At 52.8% G+C, this 21,246-nt stretch overlaps 1 protein-coding gene across 2 annotated transcripts; it reads left to right on the top strand.

The window, feature by feature from the left end:
- The first annotated feature begins 502 nt into the window (after positions 1 to 502).
- Positions 503 to 13,813, top strand: ASPHD2 (aspartate beta-hydroxylase domain containing 2). Of its 2 annotated transcripts, XM_066260268.1 has the most exons (5): positions 503 to 685; positions 4,879 to 4,998; positions 5,162 to 5,982; positions 11,147 to 11,260; positions 12,002 to 13,813. In XM_066260268.1, exons 3-5 carry the CDS (start codon positions 5,175 to 5,177, stop codon positions 12,109 to 12,111), a joined length of 1,032 nt encoding a protein of 343 aa, XP_066116365.1. In that variant the 5' UTR covers positions 503 to 685; positions 4,879 to 4,998; positions 5,162 to 5,174; the 3' UTR covers positions 12,112 to 13,813. The 2 variants fall into 2 exon arrangements, with proteins under 2 accessions (XP_066116365.1, XP_066116364.1); XM_066260267.1 differs by having other exon boundaries at positions 4,879 to 5,982.
- Positions 13,814 to 21,246: the final 7,433 nt, after the last annotated feature.

The following is a 21,246-nucleotide window of genomic DNA, read 5'->3' as shown; positions in this document are numbered from 1 at the left end:
TTTTTCGTGAGACTTGGGACCCTGTTTGATTTGCGGTTTCATTCCAAGTGCCCAAGAGGCCTCATAAGTTGTTGAAGAAATCGATAAAGGAAGAGGGATGTCAGCGCGGGAGGAAGTGGGAGAGGAAAGAAGAGAGAAAGTGAAAGAGAATGAAAGGAGGACATGGAAGAGGGAGGGGAGACTCGGAGAGCGGGAGAAAGGGACAGAGGGATAAACAAGGAATGAATGAATGAAGGCACGCCTGACTTAATGAATTACTGAACTCGGACTGGGCGGGAGGTGAGTCCCGCTGCACAGGGTCACGGCCGCTCTGGGAAGAGCCGCTTGAGTAGGCGGCGCGAGTCGGACCTCGGGTCCCCCCCGCATCCCCTCAGCGAAGACCCGCGTTGGGGGCCGGGGTCCCGGTGGCCACCCCCGCGCTGGCCCGGCCCCGCCCCGCCCCGCCCGCGCCGGCCCGGCCGCGCGCGGCATTGTGGGACTTGTGGTCCTCGCGGTCCCGCGGAGCGCAGCGCGGCGTCGGCACCGGTGGGGCACCAGCCTGGCTCCCGCACGGGCTCCCGCGGCGTTGGCCGGGCGGCTGCCGGGCGGTGGCTCCGCGGCGCGGGCAAGGGGCGTCCGCGCCCTCGAGCGGCGGAGTCGCCCCGGCCCCGGAGGTCTCCCCGGGCGCCCGCGCGCCGGGGCACAGGTAAGCGGCGTCTCAGGGGGCCGCGGGGCGGGAGGGCGGCGCGGCCGGGTCGACCCCGCTACCGGGGGAGGAGGCGGGGGCCGGGCGGCTGCAGGCCCGTGGTCCCCACGCCCGGCGGCGCGGCCGCTGAGGATGCTCTGAGACGCCGGCGCCCGCCTGCGCCCCGCACCCCGGCCCGGCCAGGGGCCCAGCCGCTCAGGCTTGCTACGTGCTGAGCGCCGCCGCCTCGCCTGTGTTCGCGGCCGGAGCCGACCCCCTTGCCCCATCGCCGTCCCCTACCTGGTGTTAATGCCCCCCCATCACCCTTCTTCCCGGTGACCCCCGTCCTTGCTCTTTCCTTTCTTGCCCCCCCTCCCCCTAAGCATCACCCACTTCTCTGTGGTAACCCTCCTCCCCTATCCTTGGAGTTATCACCGTAAGCCTCGTTCCCTACTCTTTAGCTAATCGCCTACTTTTTCTGTCAATAGACACCTTTCTCTCCCATCCCCTCCTCCCCTGACCTCCTGGTGGTCACCATCTGTGTTAACCCATCCTCTGCCCTCCCCCCACTCTTCAGAGTGAGTGAATGTTGGAAAAGCTGGCCAAGAAAGTGAGGAAGAAAGGTCTCCAGGTCCCCACGGGGGAGGGCTGGCCCTGGAGCAGCTCCTGGCTCTGGCGTGGAGAGGGTGGCATGTATTACACACCTTGCCCAGTGCACTGCTGGCTCCCTGGTGGTCTTTTGGGGTGACCTGGCCTCACCCTGAGAATGTCCAGAAGCACTTTAGCACTGGGCAGCCCCTTGGTATTGTGAACTGGATGAACCAGGTTAGAGCTATAAGTCTGTGTCTGGGATAGGTGTTCATTTTATCAAAAATTATATTTTATTGGACTTCCTCACCATTTGGCCATGAATTTGGACTTTATTCCCCCAAGCTGACTGTCTTTGAGGTCTGGAGTTGCACATGAACAGCAATGAGATGTCCCCATCCCTAATGAGGACATAGATTAAACAGATGAAGATGAAGAGATGTGTGAAGGAAACTGGAAGTTATTGTGGTCACTGAGACAGGAGCTGGGGTTGGGGTGGGGGTATCCATGCCCTCCCCACTACTGAGGTCAGGTTGGGGTTTGTCACTGGGTAAAATGGCTCAAACGTTTGAACCAGTACTTAATAAACTGCCAATCACCCTGAAAAAGTAAGGGTTACTTTTAGTGTGATATTTCAGCTGTGAGCCTCTTAATCCACCTCTGGGCTCAAGGGCCCGCCTGCATATTTTGGCTAAAAGTAACTGATAGGCTTGAAAAGCCCTAACTTCATCTCTCAGTGCTGTTTATGATCTTGTGAACAGGGTCCGAACTTGCTCAGGGACAGGATCTTTTGTTGCCTTTCATTTATAGGTCAGTCTAGGGAGCCCCCATGGCTGTCACTATACAGAATAATACTTCCCCGGGGAGGGAGTGCAGTGGAGCGATTCTTGCATCTTTGACCTTGTCCTGCCTGTCTTCATTTTGATTGACTTCAACTCTAGTGGTTAGCAGGGCTGATGGGAGCTAACACTTAACAGGTGTTTGTCAAATTATCACCATCTCATAAGGAAACCTCTCTTCCTGAGAGAGGAATTGTAAAAGTTCAGTTCGGAGTTCAGCTTTAGTAAAAGTGCTTGTTATTATGCAGGTGACAGTTTCACACTGAAATTCAGGAATCCTGGGGTTGGGTTTGGGAGATAGATGGCTTGCAAACAAAACACGTTTCCTTCAAATTTTCTTTCCCTTCCGAAGAGGAAACAGCTGCCAGTTATGGTAGGACTGAGAGAGAACCAGGTGCGCAGAGGGGTCTGTTTCCATCTGGTGGGGCCCAGCCTCTCCCTCTTCTCCCATGTCTGTGAAGAAATTGAGACCATGTGAGAAAAAATTTAGTGTCTAACCTCCTCATGCTTGTATTTTTCCTAGAAACATAAAAAACATGCATGGATATTCAGTGTGTGTGTGTTGGACTTACTAAACACAGGCTTTATTCAGCCTAAGCTGGGAAGATGCAGAGGCAGTTAGTTTAATAACCACCGAAAGTTTCCCTTTCATTTTGAGCTTTGTAAGTCCAGGGACCAAAAAAAAAGGAAAGAAAAAAATCACTTGAGATGTGTGGCAACAAGAGTGAACAGAATCCACCTCTAGCTGTTGAAATTTTCAGTTGGTAGATACTTTTCCCTGATGTCCCAGCTTTGGTTTGCTGGCTCATCGAGGCAGGCTCCCACAGGTCGTGACAGCCACCAGCATGCGTTGAATGCTTACCATGACATGATCGTAAACTCTCGACATCTGCCATTCATCTTCATTTGGGGAGATGAGCATTACCCCATCTAATAGATGAGGGAATTGAGACTTAGAGAGGGTAAGTGACCTGTCCAGGGTTGTCATTCATACTCAGTCTAGCCCATCTCCAGTTCGGGTTCTTAATCTCTCTGCTACATGGCAAGAATTTTTCAGGCCAAATTTAGTCCTAAGAGGAGAGGGCACACCACTTTCCCACTTTTTCAGTTGCCTCCTCACATTGCTGAAGTGGAAGAGAGCGGGCAGAGAACAAAACGTGTTGTCAGAATTCTTTGCTCCTTGAGCTGAGGGAATATATTAGACTGGAAGTGGAACACAGACCTGGATGTTCTCATTGGATGAGAAAAAGCAGGACGGACAGAGGGTTTCAGCAGGGAAACACGGCAGGGTTTTACAGACACGGACAACATGACAGCTGGGCTCTGGTCCTGTGTTTCAGTTATTAGGATAATCAGGGTGCTGGACAAGGGCTCTACCCATCAGTAAAATATGCGGTAAAGCACCTTTGTCTGTTTTGAAGACAGAGACCTGAAAGGGCTTTTTTTTTTTTTTTTTTTTTAAATGAGTTTTTTAAGTTTGGTTTTTATTTTTTTATTTTTTTTTATTCATTTTAGAGAGGAGAGGGAGAGACAGAGAGAGAGAGAAGGGAGGGAGGAGCTGGAAGCATCAACTCCCATATGTGCCTTGACCAGGCAAGCTCAGGGTTTTGAACCGGCGACCTCAGCACTTCCAGGTCAATGCTTTATCCCACTGCGCCACCACAGGTCAGGCTGAAAGGGCTTTTTATTTCCATTCTGTCTCATCATGTCGCTTTCATAACCTCATGGGAGAGGCCAGTAAGTAGTATCCCAAATGGGTAGACAGAAAATGCCCAGTGTCTGCCGTGGCTGTGACCACAGAGAGCCCACTTCCTTTTCCAGTTTGATTTTAGCCCAGCCCATGTCGGAGGGGCAAGAGAGATCAAATAAGAATAACAGAATGCTAGGAAAACAGAAAGTAAAATGGAGAACATGAAGTTTTAAAGTCCCTTTTCCATTTTTAAAACCCTTTTAAACCCACGTCTATTTAAAGGTACAGAGATTGAAGGAAAATAAGCATTTGTGAAAGATATATTAGGAAAAAGTATAGCAGAATGGATAGATAGAACTTTGTGTGTGTGTGTATATATATATATATATATATATATATTGTATTTTTCTGAAGCTGGAAACGGGAGAGACAGACAGACTCCCGCATACGCCCGACCTGGATCCACCCAGCACGCCCACCGGGGCGATGCTCTGCCCACCAGGGGGCGATGCTCTGCCCCTCCGGGGTGTCACTCTGCTGCGACCAGAGCCACTCTAGCGCCTGGGTCAGAGGCCAAGGAGCCATCCCCAGTGCCCAGGCCATCTTTGCTCCAATGGAGCCTTGGCTGCAGGAGGGGAAGAGAGAGAGACAGAGAGGAAGGGGGGGGTGGAGAAGCAAATGGGCGCTTCTCCTATGTGCCCTGGCCGGGAATTGAAGCCGGGTCCCCCGCACACCAGGCCGACGCTCTACCGCTGAGCCAACCGGCCAGGGCCTAGATAGGACTTTGAAGTCAGATAAAGTTCGTGTCCCTGCTGTGGCTGCATGAACTTGGAGTTATAGGGCCTCTCTGAGCCTCAGTTTCCTCCGGACATGAAATGGATGACACAGAATGGATATGGGAGTACTATAATGATAAAACAGTACTTGCTGCAGATGAAACACTGCTGATCTTTGGGAAACAGGGCGGAGGGAATAGACAGGACTGGGAAGTATGTTCCCTACCAAAAAGGCCCTTACAAAATGATATGGGTTTTCACATTTCAGTTGAAGACTTTCTTGGCTGTAAAAATTCATGCTGGCTTATTTTTTTCATCTAGGTTTGGACTGCCTAAAAATATCATTTCACAGTGACCAACACCACTTGCCAATGTGACGTAAAGCAGCCCCTTCCACGTTCCCTACAGTGACTGTTGCCTGGAGTGGAGGGGTGGGCACAGGTGGGCCTTGCTAATGGTCAATGCTGACCTCTGCAGGATCCACGGAGCAGGGGCGGCCATGCCTGCGCCTGGCCCAGCTGCCCCGTGCTGACCTCCATGGTGTGGGTGGCCTGGGGACCCCAGAGGGCTGACTGACTGACCTAGCTTCACACACCCTCAATAGTAGCTCCCCCAAGATGTCGCTCGAGTGGCTGATGGCCTGGAGCTGGTCGCTGGACGGCCTGCGGGACTACATCGCCACGGGGATCCAGTCCGTGCGGGACTGCGACACCACTGCCGTCATCACCGTGGCCTGCCTGCTGGTCCTGTTCGTGTGGTACTGTTACCACGTGGGCCGGGAGCAGCCCCGGCCCTACGTCTCCGTCAACTCCCTCATGCAGGGTGCAGATGCCAACGGGCTGCAGAACGGGTACGTGTACTGCCAGTCCCCCGAGTGCGTGCGCTGCACCCACAACGAGGGCCTCAACCAGAAGCTCTACCACAACCTGCAGGAGTACGCCAAGCGCTACTCCTGGTCCGGCATGGGCCGCATCCACAAGGGCATCCGCGAGCAGGGCCGCTACCTCAGCAACCGGCCCTCCATCCAGAAGCCGGAGGTCTTCTTCCTGCCCGACCTCCCCACCATGCCCTATTTCTCCCGTGATGCCCAGAAGCACGACGTGGAGCTGCTGGAGCGGAACTTCCAGACCATCCTGTGCGAGTTTGAGGCCCTCTACAAAGCCTTCTCAAACTGCAGCCTCCCGCAGGGCTGGAAGATGAACAGCACCCCCAGCGGGGAGTGGGTCACCTTTTACTTGGTCAATCAGGGGGTTTGTGTTCCCAGGAACTGCAGGAAGTGCCCACGGACGTACCGCTTACTCGGAAGCCTTCGGACCTGTATTGGGAACAATGTTTTTGGGAACGCGTGCATCTCGGTGCTGAGCCCTGGGACAGTGATCACGGAGCACTATGGACCCACCAACATCCGCATCCGATGCCATTTAGGTATGTCACGGGGCTGGGGTCTCCCGGCATGCACCCTTCTAAGTAGAGTTGGCCTGACTTATGGGAATCCAGATATCACGAAAGCTCAGTAGCCAGAATTGTGCTTTTTTTCACATTCTTCACTGTGCTTCTATCACAAATTGATGAATCACCTGTAAACAGTTTTAACAGCGGGTTTTGAGTCCAAAGAGAATATGAACCTTGTTTGTGACAGCCCTGTCCAAAGGAGCTTCCTGCAGTGTTACAGGCGGTCACTATGCGCACTAATACGGCGGCCACTAGCCCCCTGTGACTGCTGCGTGCTTGAGATGTGACTGGTGCAACAGAAGTGCTCCATTTTTAACTTAGTCTAAATTAAAGTAAACAGCCACATATGGCTAGTGGCTACTGTGTTGGACAGTGGCACTCGAGAGCTGAAGACTGACCGTGATGACCGAGGTTCGCAGAGGCATTGGGAGGCTGTGAGAGGTACCACGCGCCTCGGACTCTGCAGGGAAGCAGTGGTGCTTGGTGGGGCTGTTACTCGAGTCTGGGGAAAGTCCGTAGCAGTGGTTCTGAGAACATAGAGTCAGATTGCCCGTGTTTGCACCCTGGCCCCACCACGAGCTGGTAGCCCCACCACGAGCTGGTAGCCCCACCACGAGCTGGCTGTGTTACTTTGGGCAGGTTACTTCTCCTCTCTGACCCTGAATCTCCTCCTGGAGGAAGTGGAGGTATAAAGATCACCTTTTACAGAGTTCCTTTGAGGCCCTGGTGAGAGAGTGTGTAATGGAAAGCCTTCGCTCACACAGAGCATGACAGACAGGGCGCTCTCAATAAACGGAGGCTCATCAGTTCCCCAGAATGCCATTCGTTCCGGGTGAGTCACGACAATGGCTTGGTTGCCGGGGTGATGGCACCCTAGGTTAGCATCCCAGACTAGAGGAGCATACCAAGCCTTGGTGAGGCCCAGCTCCAGGGAGCTCGTGGGCTGCCTCGGCATCAGGGCGGGGGGAGGACAAACATGTGAGGAACTGATGCAGATTGAGCCGGGTCACATTAGTCCCTCAGAGGAGCCTTGGGGCTGCTGGGGAGCCTGCCTGGGAGCCGGCCCTCCGCCCCGGCCTAACCCAGCGCCGCCTGCTTCTCCTGTTCTCTCTCTGGGCACTCTGAGTAGAGTGTGGCCTCAGTGGAGGGCTTCTCTGCTTTAAAGAACAAAAGGAACTAGAGCCTAGCAGTGGGCACTGAGTGTTTCAAGAGGAAAGGCAGGACAGGGTTGGGGTGCCGGAAGGGTGGCCAGGCTTCATACTCAGTGGTGTCACTTTGGGCAAATAACTGAGTCTGTGCCTCAGTTTCCTCATCTGTAAAATGAGGAGGTAGTACTTATCTCACAGTATCCTTATTAAATAGAGTTCTGTCTTCTATGACTACTTCACATGGTGCCTAGCACGTGACGGTATTCAATAAATAGTTGCTAATAGCTTTGAGGCTCAAACACCTGTTGGACAGCATGATAAAGAATCCGTAGACATGGTCTCCGCCCTCAGGAACAGTGGTAAGTGGACAGACTTGGGAAGCAAACACACCTGGACTCAGATCTGTTAGCCCATTTGCTGAGTGACACTGGGCAGGGCCCTAAAACCCTTGGAGCCGCCCTTTTCCTCTCCCAGGTGGAGGTGATGATGCCTACCTGAGGGCTGGAGTAGAAGTCCTGTGTGTAAAGTACGTGGCAGGTGAAGGGTCCTGATGGACCTGAGAGGTGAGCCAGTCATCCAGGGGGTGGGTCGTGACCAGTCATACCGCTGTGAGGCACCCAGGACGGACAAGAGGGCTGTGGGGTGCTGCTTGGGGGCGGGGGTCTGACCTTGAAGGGTCGCTGGGACTGCCAGGGTGGAGTTGGGGAGGAGGCGTCCCTGTGGGGACCACAGGGGCTGCGTCTGGGCTTGCTGAGGAGCTGTGGCGGAGGCTGAGGTTGGAGAGGCCTGGTGGGAGCATACCACAGAGGGCCCCCCCGTCGGGCTATGGGGAAAACGCTGTTTTTTTGTTTTGTTTTTTAAAGGTTTTCTTTTATGTTTTCTAAAAACTCCAGACTGATACAGGGAAGGGCATGTGGGGATAGGTGTGGTAGAGTTCCAGGCAGGAGTGCTGAGTTGGAAGGGCCTGTGGCAAGAAAATCAAAGGTTTGCCTCCTGTGTGTTCCTGCTTTTTGTGATTGTGCAGTTTACTCTTGTGTGTTTAAGTTACACCCACGCAGGCCCTCTTTATGACCTGTCATTCCCTTCTCGGCCCAGCTAGCACTGGCCACCAGAAAAATTGGGCCACGTCATGTTCTCCGGACAGCAGGAAGCCTTGGAAGACATCCCCTTGGAGTGTGGCTGGTCCTCATGGCCAAGGCCAGCTCCGCGGCTGGCTCTGCTCACTCTTTCCTTCTTCCCACTGTCATGCCCACATTCGTATCCACCAGGAAGGAAGGAAAGGTGTGTTTGAGTCACATGACCTTGAGTGTTGACAGAGGCGGTCCAGAGAATGAGGTTGGAAGCAGGGCCAGTCTGACACATACCTGCTGGTCCCAGCTCTGCCAGTTACTTGGCTGAAGGTGGAGGAAATACCAGTGGTTCCACAGCGGTGCCCTCGAAATGCTAACCCTTTTCCTCCTTTTCTGCCTTTTGTCTGAGTTGTCACTGGTGGACCTGTCCCTCCAGACAGCTGCAACCAGCCACTTCTCTTGATGTGTCCAGTTTGTTCGTGTGGTTCACATTTGCTGAGCCCTGTTCCGAGCTGTGTCTAGCAGTGGTGGCGTTTCTCAGGCTCCGTTCTGTGCAGAACCGTGACGGCTCCAGCCCAGCCCCTAGCCGGCATTGTGTATGGGGCTGGGAGGTCCCAACCGCACTGCCGCCGACCTCCAGGAAGCAACCTCTGACCGTGACCAGGCAGATGTCAGAGGGGAGGCAAGATGCCCATCTATCTAAACAGCCGGCCCATGGGACAGGGTAGATGAAAATGGTGGAGTGTAGTCAGCAAATTCTCACTAAATAAGCACAATTTGACTCTTGTTTTCCTTTCCTACGTATGCTGTCGGATTTCTGGGCCACCTGGCTACATGGTACCAGCAGATCAGCTCGTGTTTGCCTTGCCCGCCGAGTGCCAGCCGCTAGCCTCCTGAAGTGGGGTCGCAGGTGGACACAGCCTTTTCCCCACCCTTCTCCTGCCTCCTTCGGTGGTGCTGGGGACAAAGCAGCAAACCCTAAGCCAGAGCGGGACCTGGGCATATGGGACTGACGAGCCCGTGTCTCTATTCCCAGGAGCCAGCCGAATTCTCCGTTTGGGGACATACTGATTACTTCTGCCAGTTAAGCCGGTTTTTGGACAAGAGGCAGAAGTGGTGGGCCATGGGAAGGCTGGAGCAGAATGTAGTGGGAGGCAGAGGGCTGGCAGGCCAGCAAGCCAGGTGTTTTTCTATTGTTACCGTGGTGCATGCAATCATGTAGCATCTCAGAGCAAGGAGAGCTCTTTTTCTGACACCCTGGGGTAGCCTGTCCCTGCAGAGAACCACTTGTTCCTAAACGCCTTCTCCCCCTGAACCAGCTAGTGAGGGCACATGTGAGCAGAGGGCACAGGGCTCTCTTCCTCTGAGTCAGTGAGTGGCGGCTGAACCCCTTCACAGTCCTAACCCCCAGCAGTCGTAAACAGTAGCAGGAGATCTGGTTTCAGAGCAGAATGGAAGTCTCAGCTGATCCAGTGAAATGTACTAGTGACAGTTAAACTTCTACTAACTGCAGGAAAATCAGTGATCACTTTACAACCCCTGCCTCTGATGGAATAACTAGTGCTTGTATCCTGCTGGTCACTGTTATTAGAGCCTATTCTTTGGAGCCAGATTGATTTGGATTCAAATCTCAGCCCCTGCGGGGACTCAATAGTGACTTTCGGCAGGTCCGTCTCTCATTGCTTATCTTGGCGGCTCCGTATGGGAAGTAGGTTGAAGTGATGTTGGTGAAGGGTTTAATTAACACAGAGCTGCTCACAGTAAGTCTTCAGTAATTAGAAGCAAGGGCAGGGGTCACACAGCACTGGCTAGTAAGTGTGCTAATGCCTCCTCTTCACATCAAGGAGGTCTATGGCTCAGAGAGGTTGAGCACTGGCCCAGAGTCACACAGCCGATGAGAGTCAGAGCCAGTCGTCTGATTCTAGTCCTCTGTCCTTCCCACTGCTCCATGTGGCCTCTGTTAGAATTCTTCCTCGTTAGTGCTGCCTGGAGTCATTCATTTCTGGCTCCAGGAATGCATTAAAATACCCGTCCGTTAGAGAAAAAGCTGTCTCATGTTTGTCACAGGAGACAGCAGGTCACAGGGAGAATGCCGGCTGGCCCACAGTCATGGTTGTCACAGTGAGTCACTGAAGACAGATGAGAACACCACAGTCTCAGCCTTCCTCCAGGGCCCCGCTGCCTCCTGGGTCAGCCCCTCTGCAGAGCTGCCAGGCCGACCCCACCTCTGCTGCGCCCACTAGTGACGGGCCCACGTTTCCTTAGACCGTTGGACTGGAGACGGGAGCGTTTCAACCAGACCCCTCCAGCGTTAGGCGCCCCAGCGTGGGACTCACCACTAGCGTTTTAAGCATGTGGCTCCTTACAAAGGTGTCATTCTGTGTCCTCTTCAAGCTCAGGCATTTTCTTAGGGGTGTCCTCCAGTTTCCCAGAGTGGAGCTGCAGAAATTTAGATTAAGGACATGCCATCCTCAGGCCTCAAAGTGGATTTAAGGGTTGGAACCCAAAGAGGAGGGCACTGTGTGGGCCTTTGCGTCTTTACTCTCCCCTGAAACAGCCCTAGAGACGAGACTGGAGGAAAAACGGTTATTGAGAGGCAGGGTTCCGAGCCTGGCTCCCTCCGTTTCCGGGCTCCCAGGCTTGGGCTCCAGGAGTCTCAAAGCCTTGGTCCTGGCTTTGATCAGAGTAGTCCAGGACCCAGAACAGATTAAGCCAATGGAGGAGTTTTTCCGAGGAGTATGGTGAGGTGCTTAGCTTGTATTTCCCCTATCAAACTGCTCCTGCCCCATACAGGGCCGCAGGGCTGAGGGTAAAGATTGGCACTTGAGAGCACCCCCTTCGCCCCCAAGGCAGCCACCCGGGAGTTCTGCCACACCCGATACTGCCTTCCTCCATTCTCTTCTCTACCTTTCCCCCAAGGTCTGAAAACTCCCAGTGGCTGTGAGCTGGTGGTGGGGGGAGAGCCCCAGTGCTGGGCAGAAGGCCGCTGCCTCCTCTTCGATGACTCCTTCCTGCACACAGCATTCCATGAAGGTGAGTGTTGTCTTCCCTATTGCCGCCTCCTTAAAATTAACTTTATTTTTAGAGCAGTTTTAGATTTCCAGAAAAATTGAGTAGAGCCCTGGCTGGGTAGCTTAGTTGGCTAGAGCGTCATCCTGATACATCAAGATTGCAGGTTCGATCCCTGGTCAGGGCACATATGAGAATTAACCAATGAATGCATGGATCAGTGGAACAACAAATTGGTATCTCTCTCTTTCTCTCAAAAAAAAAAAAAAATCAATAAATGAAAAACATTTTTTAAATTGAGCAGAGAGTATACACCACCTTCCCCTTTTAAAAGGGAAAAGTAAATACAATTTCCCCTTTTATTAAGATCTTGCATTAGCGTGGAACATTTGTTATAATTGACCAGCTGATATTGACACATTGTTATTAACTAGAGCCTATAGTTTACATCAGGGTTCACTCTGTGTTGTACATGCCGTGGGTTTGGACAATGTATGATGACATGGATCCACCAGGACAGAGTTCTGTGGAATAGCTTCATTGCCCTAAGTGTCCTGTGCTCCTTCCGCATACACACCCCTGCCCCTTTTCTGGTTTCCTTTTATGCGCTCTGCTCAGAACCACAGGAAGCCATGATCACTTTCCCGATCAGAGAGGAGAATATCTTCCGGTCTGTGCTTGAAAGCTAACCGTGTGGGCTTCGGCTCTGCGTGGGGCCTGGCTCCGGGCTGTTTGAACTTCTCCTCTCTCGCCCCCCCACCCCAGGTTCAGCGGAGGATGGCCCACGGGTGGTTTTCATGGTGGATCTGTGGCATCCAAATGTGGCTGCGGCTGAACGGCAGGCCCTGGATTTCATCTTTGCCCCGGGCCGATGAGAACGTGTCCTGTGCTGGGGTCGGCGAGAGAGGCCTCGGGTCAGCCTGGACAGGCGGTGGTGTCATCCCGTGCCCACTGGGTCACGGTTCCACGCTCAGAAACCTGCCTCAACAGAAAGCTCTTATTTGGGATATTCACACCACGTTGGGTCCTGCTTTCCTCTCATTATTGTTAGTGGGAAATTTTTAGACTGTATTTCCTTAGATTTCTTTCCCCTCCATTCATTTGCTTCCGCGACTTCTTTCTGCCTAATGGCGCATTACTTTGCTCTGTGACCAGAGGCTCGGTGCCCCTGTTGTCTGTGTCACGTTGCTACTTGTTTTTTTTCAGTCCTCTGAAATAGAGTAATCAAATGGTTAGGTTATTTGTCTGAATGTAACAATGTAAAATTTCTCATGGTCACCATAAAAGAAACAAACAAAACCCTGCAAACCAGAGCAGGAGAACTTGGCCTCTGCTGCCGCCACTGTCACCTAGGGGACCCCTGGGCCCCCCCCCCCAGGAAGGGGAGAGTGCAGTCCCCGCACTTGGCCGGCTTCATTGGCAGGGTGCACATGGTCGGGGCAGTGCACAGGGTCACGGCCTGGAGAGATGTCGCCGTCCGCTCACCCCACCCCAGACCCTGTCAGGTCTCTGTGGCAGAGAGCATCGGCTGCTGGGACCGGACGCATCCCTGTAACACTGCTTTCCTTCAGAACCAAGGCGGCATCTCGGGAGCCCAGGTGCGGCTCCCACGGATCAGCCACAGAAAGTGTAATTCACTTACCTCACTGCCTACAGAAGCCCTACTGCCAACCCGGGCCTGGACAGCTTCCCATTCGAGCTGTTTTGATGATGAACTTTGAGACCACCAGGTGGCGGGCTAAGACCTCACTCATCCAGTGACATTCTAGAAAGCCTTTCTCTGATGAAACTGGAATCATAGATGTGACCAAAGTGTTTGTTTTGTTTGGAGTTGTGTTGCCTATGGTTTTCCATTTATTTGTCTGTACATAAATGTTCAAATACTGGACTCAGACATAGTGGAAGGGTCAGCCCCATGTCCCTGTCATTGCACAAGGTACAGGCTAAGTGATGGCAGCCTATGCGAATGTGTGAGCAAGGACACTGGGAAGACCTATGACCCAAAGGACCCACACTCCCAGAGCTGGCTTTTTGGTCCCCCGTGAAGGATGTGGCCAGTTTGAGGCACTAAGTCTAGAAGCAGCCTCCTGTTAGCTGATGTGTGACAGGACAGCCTCCGGCCGTGCTACAGATGCCATTTCTGAATAATGTATCATGGCAGTGTCAGCTCAATAAAGCTGGGGCATGGTATGGAATATACAACTTGTCACATGAGCAGGTCCATGTTTCCATCTGAATGGAAGCCAGTTGCTCCTGTGAGGAGCAGCCGTCAAAAGTAAACACGATCTGAAATGCACTAGGCAGCAACTAGCCAGTGTGCAAAGAAAACACATTTACAGTTGAGTAAATAATTTCTGCAAGATATTTTCCAGCGATTAGAATGTAGGAAAGGGCAGACATTTCAAAACACCTGAGGTCTTTTTACTCATTAAGTATTTGTCCAAGAATCACTGAGGTGCATGATTTCTATACATACTGACTGCTCTACGTTTACAAAGCCAGCAACCCACACAGGTCCCTGGCTGCCTGTACTCATGTGACGTGGTTTGGAACAGGAGCTAAATAAAGGATCTTGCTGAAAACCAGAGTAAAATGGTAACGTTGTCTGTTGGGAAGAAGACGTGACTTGGGCAGAAGCCATGAGAGGGGTCCGGGGATGAGTTGGAGGCTCTTGGTTTTTGGGTTGTGTCATAGCGACAGGTGGGACCCTGAAAGTGATCCAGTGAACGAAGCACAGTGTTCTAAAATAACAGATGTGGGACGGGTGGGGCCGAGAACAGATGCATGGAATGTTAAGGAATTGCCAGTGTCACCCTGGCAAAGAACAGGAACTTTGGCTTAAGGAAGGCTGAGGATTCAGGACTCAGTGCCAGGTGCGTGTTCCCAAGCGACCTCTGGCCAGTCTCAGAGCCTCTGGGAGCCTCAGTTTGCTGCGCTGTAGAGATGGCACCCAGCACATAAAGCAGTGATGTTGGTTCCCTTCTTGCCCCAGTGGTGGCTCTAGGCAGTCACAGAGCAGGGCGGGGGAGGATGGGTGAGGAAGAGCTGGACAAGCACATTTGGTCGGCAGTGGTGGCCAGAGGGGCCAGGGCCTCCTTTCCATCGCCCGTGGCTAACTGTAGGGGAGAAGCAGGTTCCTCAATAGCTACATTTTGTATTTTTTCCCTTTGTCTTAGAGGAGGGACAGGGGACTCTGGTGGCCAGGAACCAAGGAGGAGCCTGGCTGCCGGGCGTTTGCCCATGCGAGCGCTGGCTGGGCTGTCACAGCAGACGGGAAGGGCACCACTCGCTGGGGACCGTGGTGTTCTCACTCTCTGAGAGAGGGCATTGCTAGCTAGGCAGTTGCTAAAGTAATTTATACGCCTCAGCTAGGGATGCTCAAGGTGACGGAGGCAGCATGCCCGCCGCGTGTGGATGAGAAGCCTCTGCCCTGAAGCAGCCTGAGTCAGCTCCAAGGCCAGACTCACAAGGTCACAAACCAGGTCTCCCGGGCACCTGCTCTTCATCCTCCAGTCTCATCTAGATTGTCGGGGTTTTGAGCCCATTGGCAACAGTGACCACACTTGTAACAGCGGGTACCCTACAGCATGTAGTGGGGGAGGGGGAGACTATTCCTAATCCACTAGTTCTTGACTTCAGCTGCACAATCCCTTGGGGAGTGTTTGAGAAATACTGATGCCTATGCCCCACTCCCAAAGCATCTCATTTTTTGGTTCAGGGGGTAGGGTCCATGTCCTGGTGTTTGTATATATTAACCTCTTTCCTGCCCTGAATCTAATGTGTAGCTGGAACTGAGGGCTGCACTGCACAGCAAGGTCAAAAAGCCTTTGAAACTAGCCAGCTTGAGATTGGAATCTGGGCTGTGCCCCTGTCTAATGATGGGCAGGCCACCTACCCTTGGTCTCAAGGGGACAGATGGTCAGTGTTTTTTAACATGCTTTTCCAACAGTACCCTGATGATCGATCCTCTTCCAAGACCATAACATCCCTGTTCTCAGTCCTTGGATTTCCAAGACTTGACCCAGAACCAATTGTGGGGCTTTGTTCATGATCCATACCTGACCAATCAGAGCCTTCCAAACTCTCGGACACTCAGGGATTGGGCCAGAGCTGGGCAATGATCCAAACCTGACCAATTAAGAGTCTTCCAAACTTCTGGCCACTCAGGGATTAGGTCAAGGCTGGGCATATGACCCTCACCACACCAATCAGAACCTTTTAAACTCCTGGGCAGTCAGATTGCGTCAGGGCTGGCCACAGGACTTATATTCTTTTACTGGGACCATTGAGAAAGAGGCAACTTTTCACCGGGTGGAGGTGGGGATCTAGTGTGAAGAAAACCTGAGTCCTAACTACAGCGTCTCCTGGAACCAGCGCTATGTCTGGACTTGCAGTTACAGGAGCCTTTAAGCGCCCCTTTTATTTTTAAGCCAAGTTTGAGCTGTGGTTTCCATCCCTCACCACCAGAAAGTCCTAATCCAGTCTGCAAGCCTCGTCTATAAAATTACCTGAAAGCCTACTTTCAAGTTTAAAGGGAGGTTTGAATAAGATAATATGTCAGATTCTAGGTGGATTGGATATATTCCACCCGTATTTTTAAAATGTAAATAAGAGAAGCAAAAGCTAAGTACAAAGTGCTGTTTTTAGGGACCTTCATGCCCTGCTGCCAGCTCCCTCCCCGTAAAATTTAGCTCCCCAGCTGAAGCCAGCTCGCCAGATGTAAGCACAGGGAACAGGACAGAATAAGGCCATATATTTTCGAGCGGTTGACAGATGGCAGTGGAAATACTCAGGCAGATTGTAGCATTAGGTGGCAGGAGGCAACACACACACAGATGGGTTTACTTTCTGCCTCCTTCCCAGGCGCCCACATCGGGCCTGGTGTCTGATTGCCTCCCCGTCCCCGCGTTACCACGCTCGCGATGCCTTTGCCGCTCAGATTCCAGTGACGGCGTTTCCCCCGTGAGTACAGAGAGCACTGAGCACATCAGGAGACTCCTTCACATACGTGGTTATCAATACATCTTTGGTATTATAATACTTAGCGCCACACTGGGGCACGTGGGGACTGCTGTGCACATTTGACACGAGAAAACACAGGCTGAGAGTGGCAGCTGATGTGACCAGGTCGTGCGGCCGGCTCGGGCACGGCCTGAATTAGAAGCCAGGTGTCCACGCTAGCAGCCCAGCAGTCTTCTGAACTCTGACACACATTCAGGCCTCACTCTCCAAGGCATGCAGACGGACGCCCCGTGCAGGGGCGCATGGGGGACGCCATTTGCCTGCTCAGGACACTCACACTGAACTTCATTTTCAGAGGATCAGAGGGTCCACAGTGTGCCATGCCTTTAGATACTTGACGTTTTCCTCTCTGTTTTAAAGAAGATGACACTGAGGTTCAGAGAAGTAAGGTAACTTGGATCAGCTTCCGCAGCAGGAAGTTGTAGAGCTGTGGCTGGAACCCGGGTTCCTGACACCAAAGCCCATGTGCTCCTGTGGCCACAGGAACCAGTGAGGGCTGGTTGGAGATTAAGGATGTACATTCAGATTAAAGTGCCTTTGTACCAGCACACACAGGGTATGGCTTGTGTCCCTTTCCCCCTGCCCTCACGGCCTTACTGGGTTGTGAGATCAGGGCCCTGGGCCCTCCCCTGGGCACGCTGGACCCAGCTGATGAGGAAGTTGGGCAGCGGAAGGGCTGGCACTCAGCTTGGACACAGGGAACCAAGAAACGGCCTCTTCCTGGCTCTTGACGATGCAGAAGGTGCTCTGGGTTTTCCTCCCTGGAAAGTCCCTTCCACAGGTCCCAGTAGGCAGGAGAGTGGACTCCACTGTGCCCAGAGGAGGTGTCGGTTCTTAACCTTGAAGCCTTCAGAACCGTCCCCTTCAGCTCCCCCAATTCAACCAATATCCAACCAATGGAACCCGGGACTTCCACATGCCGGGCCGACACTCTACTGCTGAGCCAACCAGCCAGGGCGCCAGTGCAGACGCTTTTAATGTCCTAAGTATTCCCAGCATCTGCCCATTTTTCTCCACTGTCGGCCTCCTGCCAGCTCCGTGCCACAGCCTCCTTACTAATCGTGGTTTCCACTCCCGCCCTGCTTATGAGCCATTCCAGTGCCCATGGTCTTTCTAATGAGAACTGATTGCGTCAGTCCCCTGCCTCAAGGCTCTCCTGCCTAGCGCAGTGGCAGCCTGGCAGGGCCCTTTGTGGCGTGGCCCCACCTCTCGTCCCTGCCCACCTGGGCTCCATGGCACTACACTGTTGAAGGGAATGGGACCACCAGGACAGCCACATCCTGTGTGTCCAGGGTAGGTGCGTTCATGTCCTGTGGCTGAAAACAAAAGAACTTTATTTTCTCATACTTCTCGAAGTCAGAAGTCCAACTTCGGTTTAACTGGACTTAAATCAACATGGTGACAGAGCTGCAGTCCCTCAGGTGACTTGGGTAGAGGCCTTCCCCTACCTCTTCTGGCATCTGGTGGCCCCAGGCGTTCCTTGACTTGTGGTCGCATCACTTCTCCGCGTGGCTGACGTCCACCTGCGTCTCTTACGAGCACGCTTGTGATGGCATTCAGGGCCCACTTGGCTCATCCAGGATAATCTCAAGAGCCTTAGCTCAATCACACCTGCAAAACCGTCCCCGTATGAGGTAACAGCTTCCCAGGACTGGGACCTGATACTTTTGGAGCCACCATGCAGCCCACAGGGCTGGGTGGCTCCCATAGCGACAGGATGTTGCTGCTCCCTGCAGGGTGGGCTGTTAGGGACACAGCAACTAGAGGACAGGAAGAACAGCTCAAGCACAATGGCAAGGACCATGGAGGGGGCGAAACTCTCAAGAGAGATACCAGAAAGGATGACTTCCACTGAGATCTAGTCTTCACTTGCTACCTGTCAAGGTGACAAGAGCAGGTGAGCCCAGCTGCTTCCCTGCAAGGGGGAAGCAGTTTGATTAGGCTCAAATGTCCCCCTAGGGGACAGAGATCTTTTCCCAGCAGGAACCTATTTGGCACTATTAGTCACTCCACAGGGGATAGCCCTCACTGTTCAAGGGTGGCAGGCGCTGAACCTTTATGAAGCTGTCTCCTTTGGTCTGATACTGGGGGCGCGGCTTGGAGTCCACGGGCAATGTGCAGAAGCAGCCAGAGCCCAGCCTGGAGGGCTGAACTGGGATCCCAGTGAGTTTCCAGAGACTTCTGCAACAGCAGAAATGCACACTGTGGGAGGCCCCAGCTCTTCCACCAGAAAACAGGTGAGGGGCAGTGACCCTTTCCCCTCCTCCTCCTGCCAACTGGCTCTCCCAGGAATTACCCTCATCCAGGGACTCCCCAGCTTCCCCTTCCTGCCGCCTGCCCTCCAGTGCCCATCTGCTGAGTGTCCTCAAAATGCAAGGGGGATGTCACTGTTGCCCCTGAGCTGCCACCATACACTATCAGAGAAGCTGGGTGGGGGTCGGTGTGGGTGGACATCCACTCCCAGATGAGGGTACCCTGCTCTATGCCTGGAACTCTGGAGAGTGAAGGGGCCAGGACCAGGCCCAGAAGAGGCAGGGGCCCAGCTGGCCGTGAATGCCCGGAACTTGTAGGAAGAAAGGGCAGGGGCGCTCACTTTATTTCCTTAGTTGACCAGCCCAGGTCTCCCGGGTGGGAAAGGAGGGAGCTGGGACCAGAGACTTGTAAGAGTCCCTGTGCCCAAGTTGTAAGGACCCTAGTTTGAGGATGCGATATGGGCAAGTGTGTCGCCTATTGCTGTGTAACAAATTACCCCCCCCCCAAAATGGTTTAAAATGTCGACTTATTATCTCACACAGTCGGGGCTAGGGATCGGAAGTGGCTTAGCTCAAGGGTTCTGGCCCGGGGTCTCTCAACGGTGCGCCCAGGATATCGGCAGGGGCTGCAGTCATCTGAGGTCTGACTGGGGCTACCTCCAAGGTGGGTGTGAAGCCAGTATCCACGGCCACCATCACAGCCGCCTGGCCCGTGCAGGTTCGCATTGGATTCGGACAGTTGGTAAAGAAACAACGGAGCCAAAAACTGGTGGGCCATCATCTTAATCCTAGCTTGCACCCGGCGGGCAAGTAAAACACACACTGGGCTCCAAAACCCACTCACAATCAGTGCTCACAAAGCTACTGACTTATCCGAGTTTCCTAGAATCAAAGGTTTCTAGCTCACCAGACTTATTCACCTCTGTTCCCCATCTCCTTCCTTCTCCCTGCACAAACTGCACAAACTGGCCTCTCACTCAGCACTCCACCATCTTGGCTGCTTCTCCTAGCCTCCTCCACGTGGCCTTTCTCTGCTCTCCTCTCTCTAATGCTAATCTCAGGAACCGAAAGCACTTTATAGTGCTCTGCCCCACTTTATAGTGCAGAAATCAAAACCTTTAATCCAATGTACAAACAAGGAAGTCTCTGATAGTCACTTATCTGAGGCATAATTGGATTCCTCATGAGAGTGCACCACCCCACGTCAAAAAGGGTGGGAAAGGCTTAGTCCTAAAACCAAGCCCCAGGCTACAAGGATCCTGCTTGCCCACAGCCCACCCCCAACACACATTAATATCACCTTGGCAACGGGCTTCCAAGTGGGCAGCACCATCTTTAACAAAGTGAGCAGAATATATTTTATCTGCCCAACAGTGGGTCACACTAACATGGCTGTCTATAGGGGACCTCACCCCAGGGGCTGCTCAGGGCTGCTTCAATGTCACCTTCCCCTAAATTCAGGTGAACCAAGAGATGGAGGCTGCAATGGGATTTATAACCTCTCAAAAGTCACAATGCCATTTTCCCCACATCAGAAACAAGTCGCTAAGTACAACCCACACTCAAAGGAGCAGAATTAGGTCCCTAATTTGTAGCAAAGAATTTCTGGGCATATTTTAGTGTGCGTGTCATGCGTCTTCATTGTGCTGTGCAGACCACGTGCTCTTCATTTGATTGTTGGGACTCAAAGGGAAGCAGTGGCTGCCGGAGCGCCGGTTCTCGCAAACAAACGCATTTTGTATTAAAAGCATTTTAAACTCAACGGCAGCCCTGGGAAATTAAATAGGGAGAGAAGTTTCTGAATGCAAAACAAATAAGATTAAGACCTGCCAGTGGCCTGACACATAGGAAAGGGCCCAGGGACAGCAGAGTGATCTCGTGAAGCAGGCTTGAGGCGAGCCCTTGAACGCGGCAGCTAGCCGAGCTACGGTGGGTGGGTGGGTGGGTGGAAACGGGCTCCGGCTCCAAGCCTGGGCCCTGCTTCAACACAACAGCTTGTGGTTCCGAGCTGGACTCTGGGGGCGGCGTGGTTCTGGAGCCCAGGGAGCAAAAGGAAAAGTTCGGCAGCTTGAAAATACCCACAGAAGAAAAGGAACACGGTACGTGTCAGTCACGAAGGTGCCTTGCCGTTTGGCACAGAGGCTTGTAATGAATTTTTTCTTGGAGAATCTAGCAGAGAAGTAGAAACATACATGTTTGTCCTAGCCCGAGGTCCAGTCCTCCTCCACCTGGGAAGATCACCCTCTTAACCCAGCCGTGGTGGGGGGTGAGAGGGAGGGAGGGGACGTGGGCTTGCCATGCCAAAGCTGGTGCTCCTTGGGGTGGCTGGCTGGGACCTGTTGCCTTTACAGAGACCATTTTGAAGTGCACCTGTCCTCACCGGGCCACACTGGACCAGGCAAGGAAGAGAGGTATGTGGCTGTGCAAAATATGGACATAAGTATGTACATGTACATATATAAAATACCTTAACCCTTAACCTTAACTGTGTCACTAGAAATGTGACTATTTACTCAGACTACAATAGCGTTTCTGGCTTTTATTTTAGCCCTTGGAAACTTGTCACAAACATTAGCTCTTTGTTCACCGACATGGAATTAACAACATCACAGTTTTTCAAATGCAATCTTCCAGTAAATGTTAAGACTTTGGTAAATATTTTCCTCCTGTGACTTGCACCACATTATCATAACATGTCTGACTACAATGGAAGAGCTGACGGAACTACCCTGCCCA

Source organism: Saccopteryx bilineata, chromosome 2 (assembly GCF_036850765.1).
Source record: "Saccopteryx bilineata isolate mSacBil1 chromosome 2, mSacBil1_pri_phased_curated, whole genome shotgun sequence".
Taxonomy (NCBI): domain Eukaryota; kingdom Metazoa; phylum Chordata; class Mammalia; order Chiroptera; family Emballonuridae; genus Saccopteryx; species Saccopteryx bilineata.
Note: the sequence above shows the minus strand (reverse complement) of the source record. Positions and strands in the feature narration are given on the sequence as shown.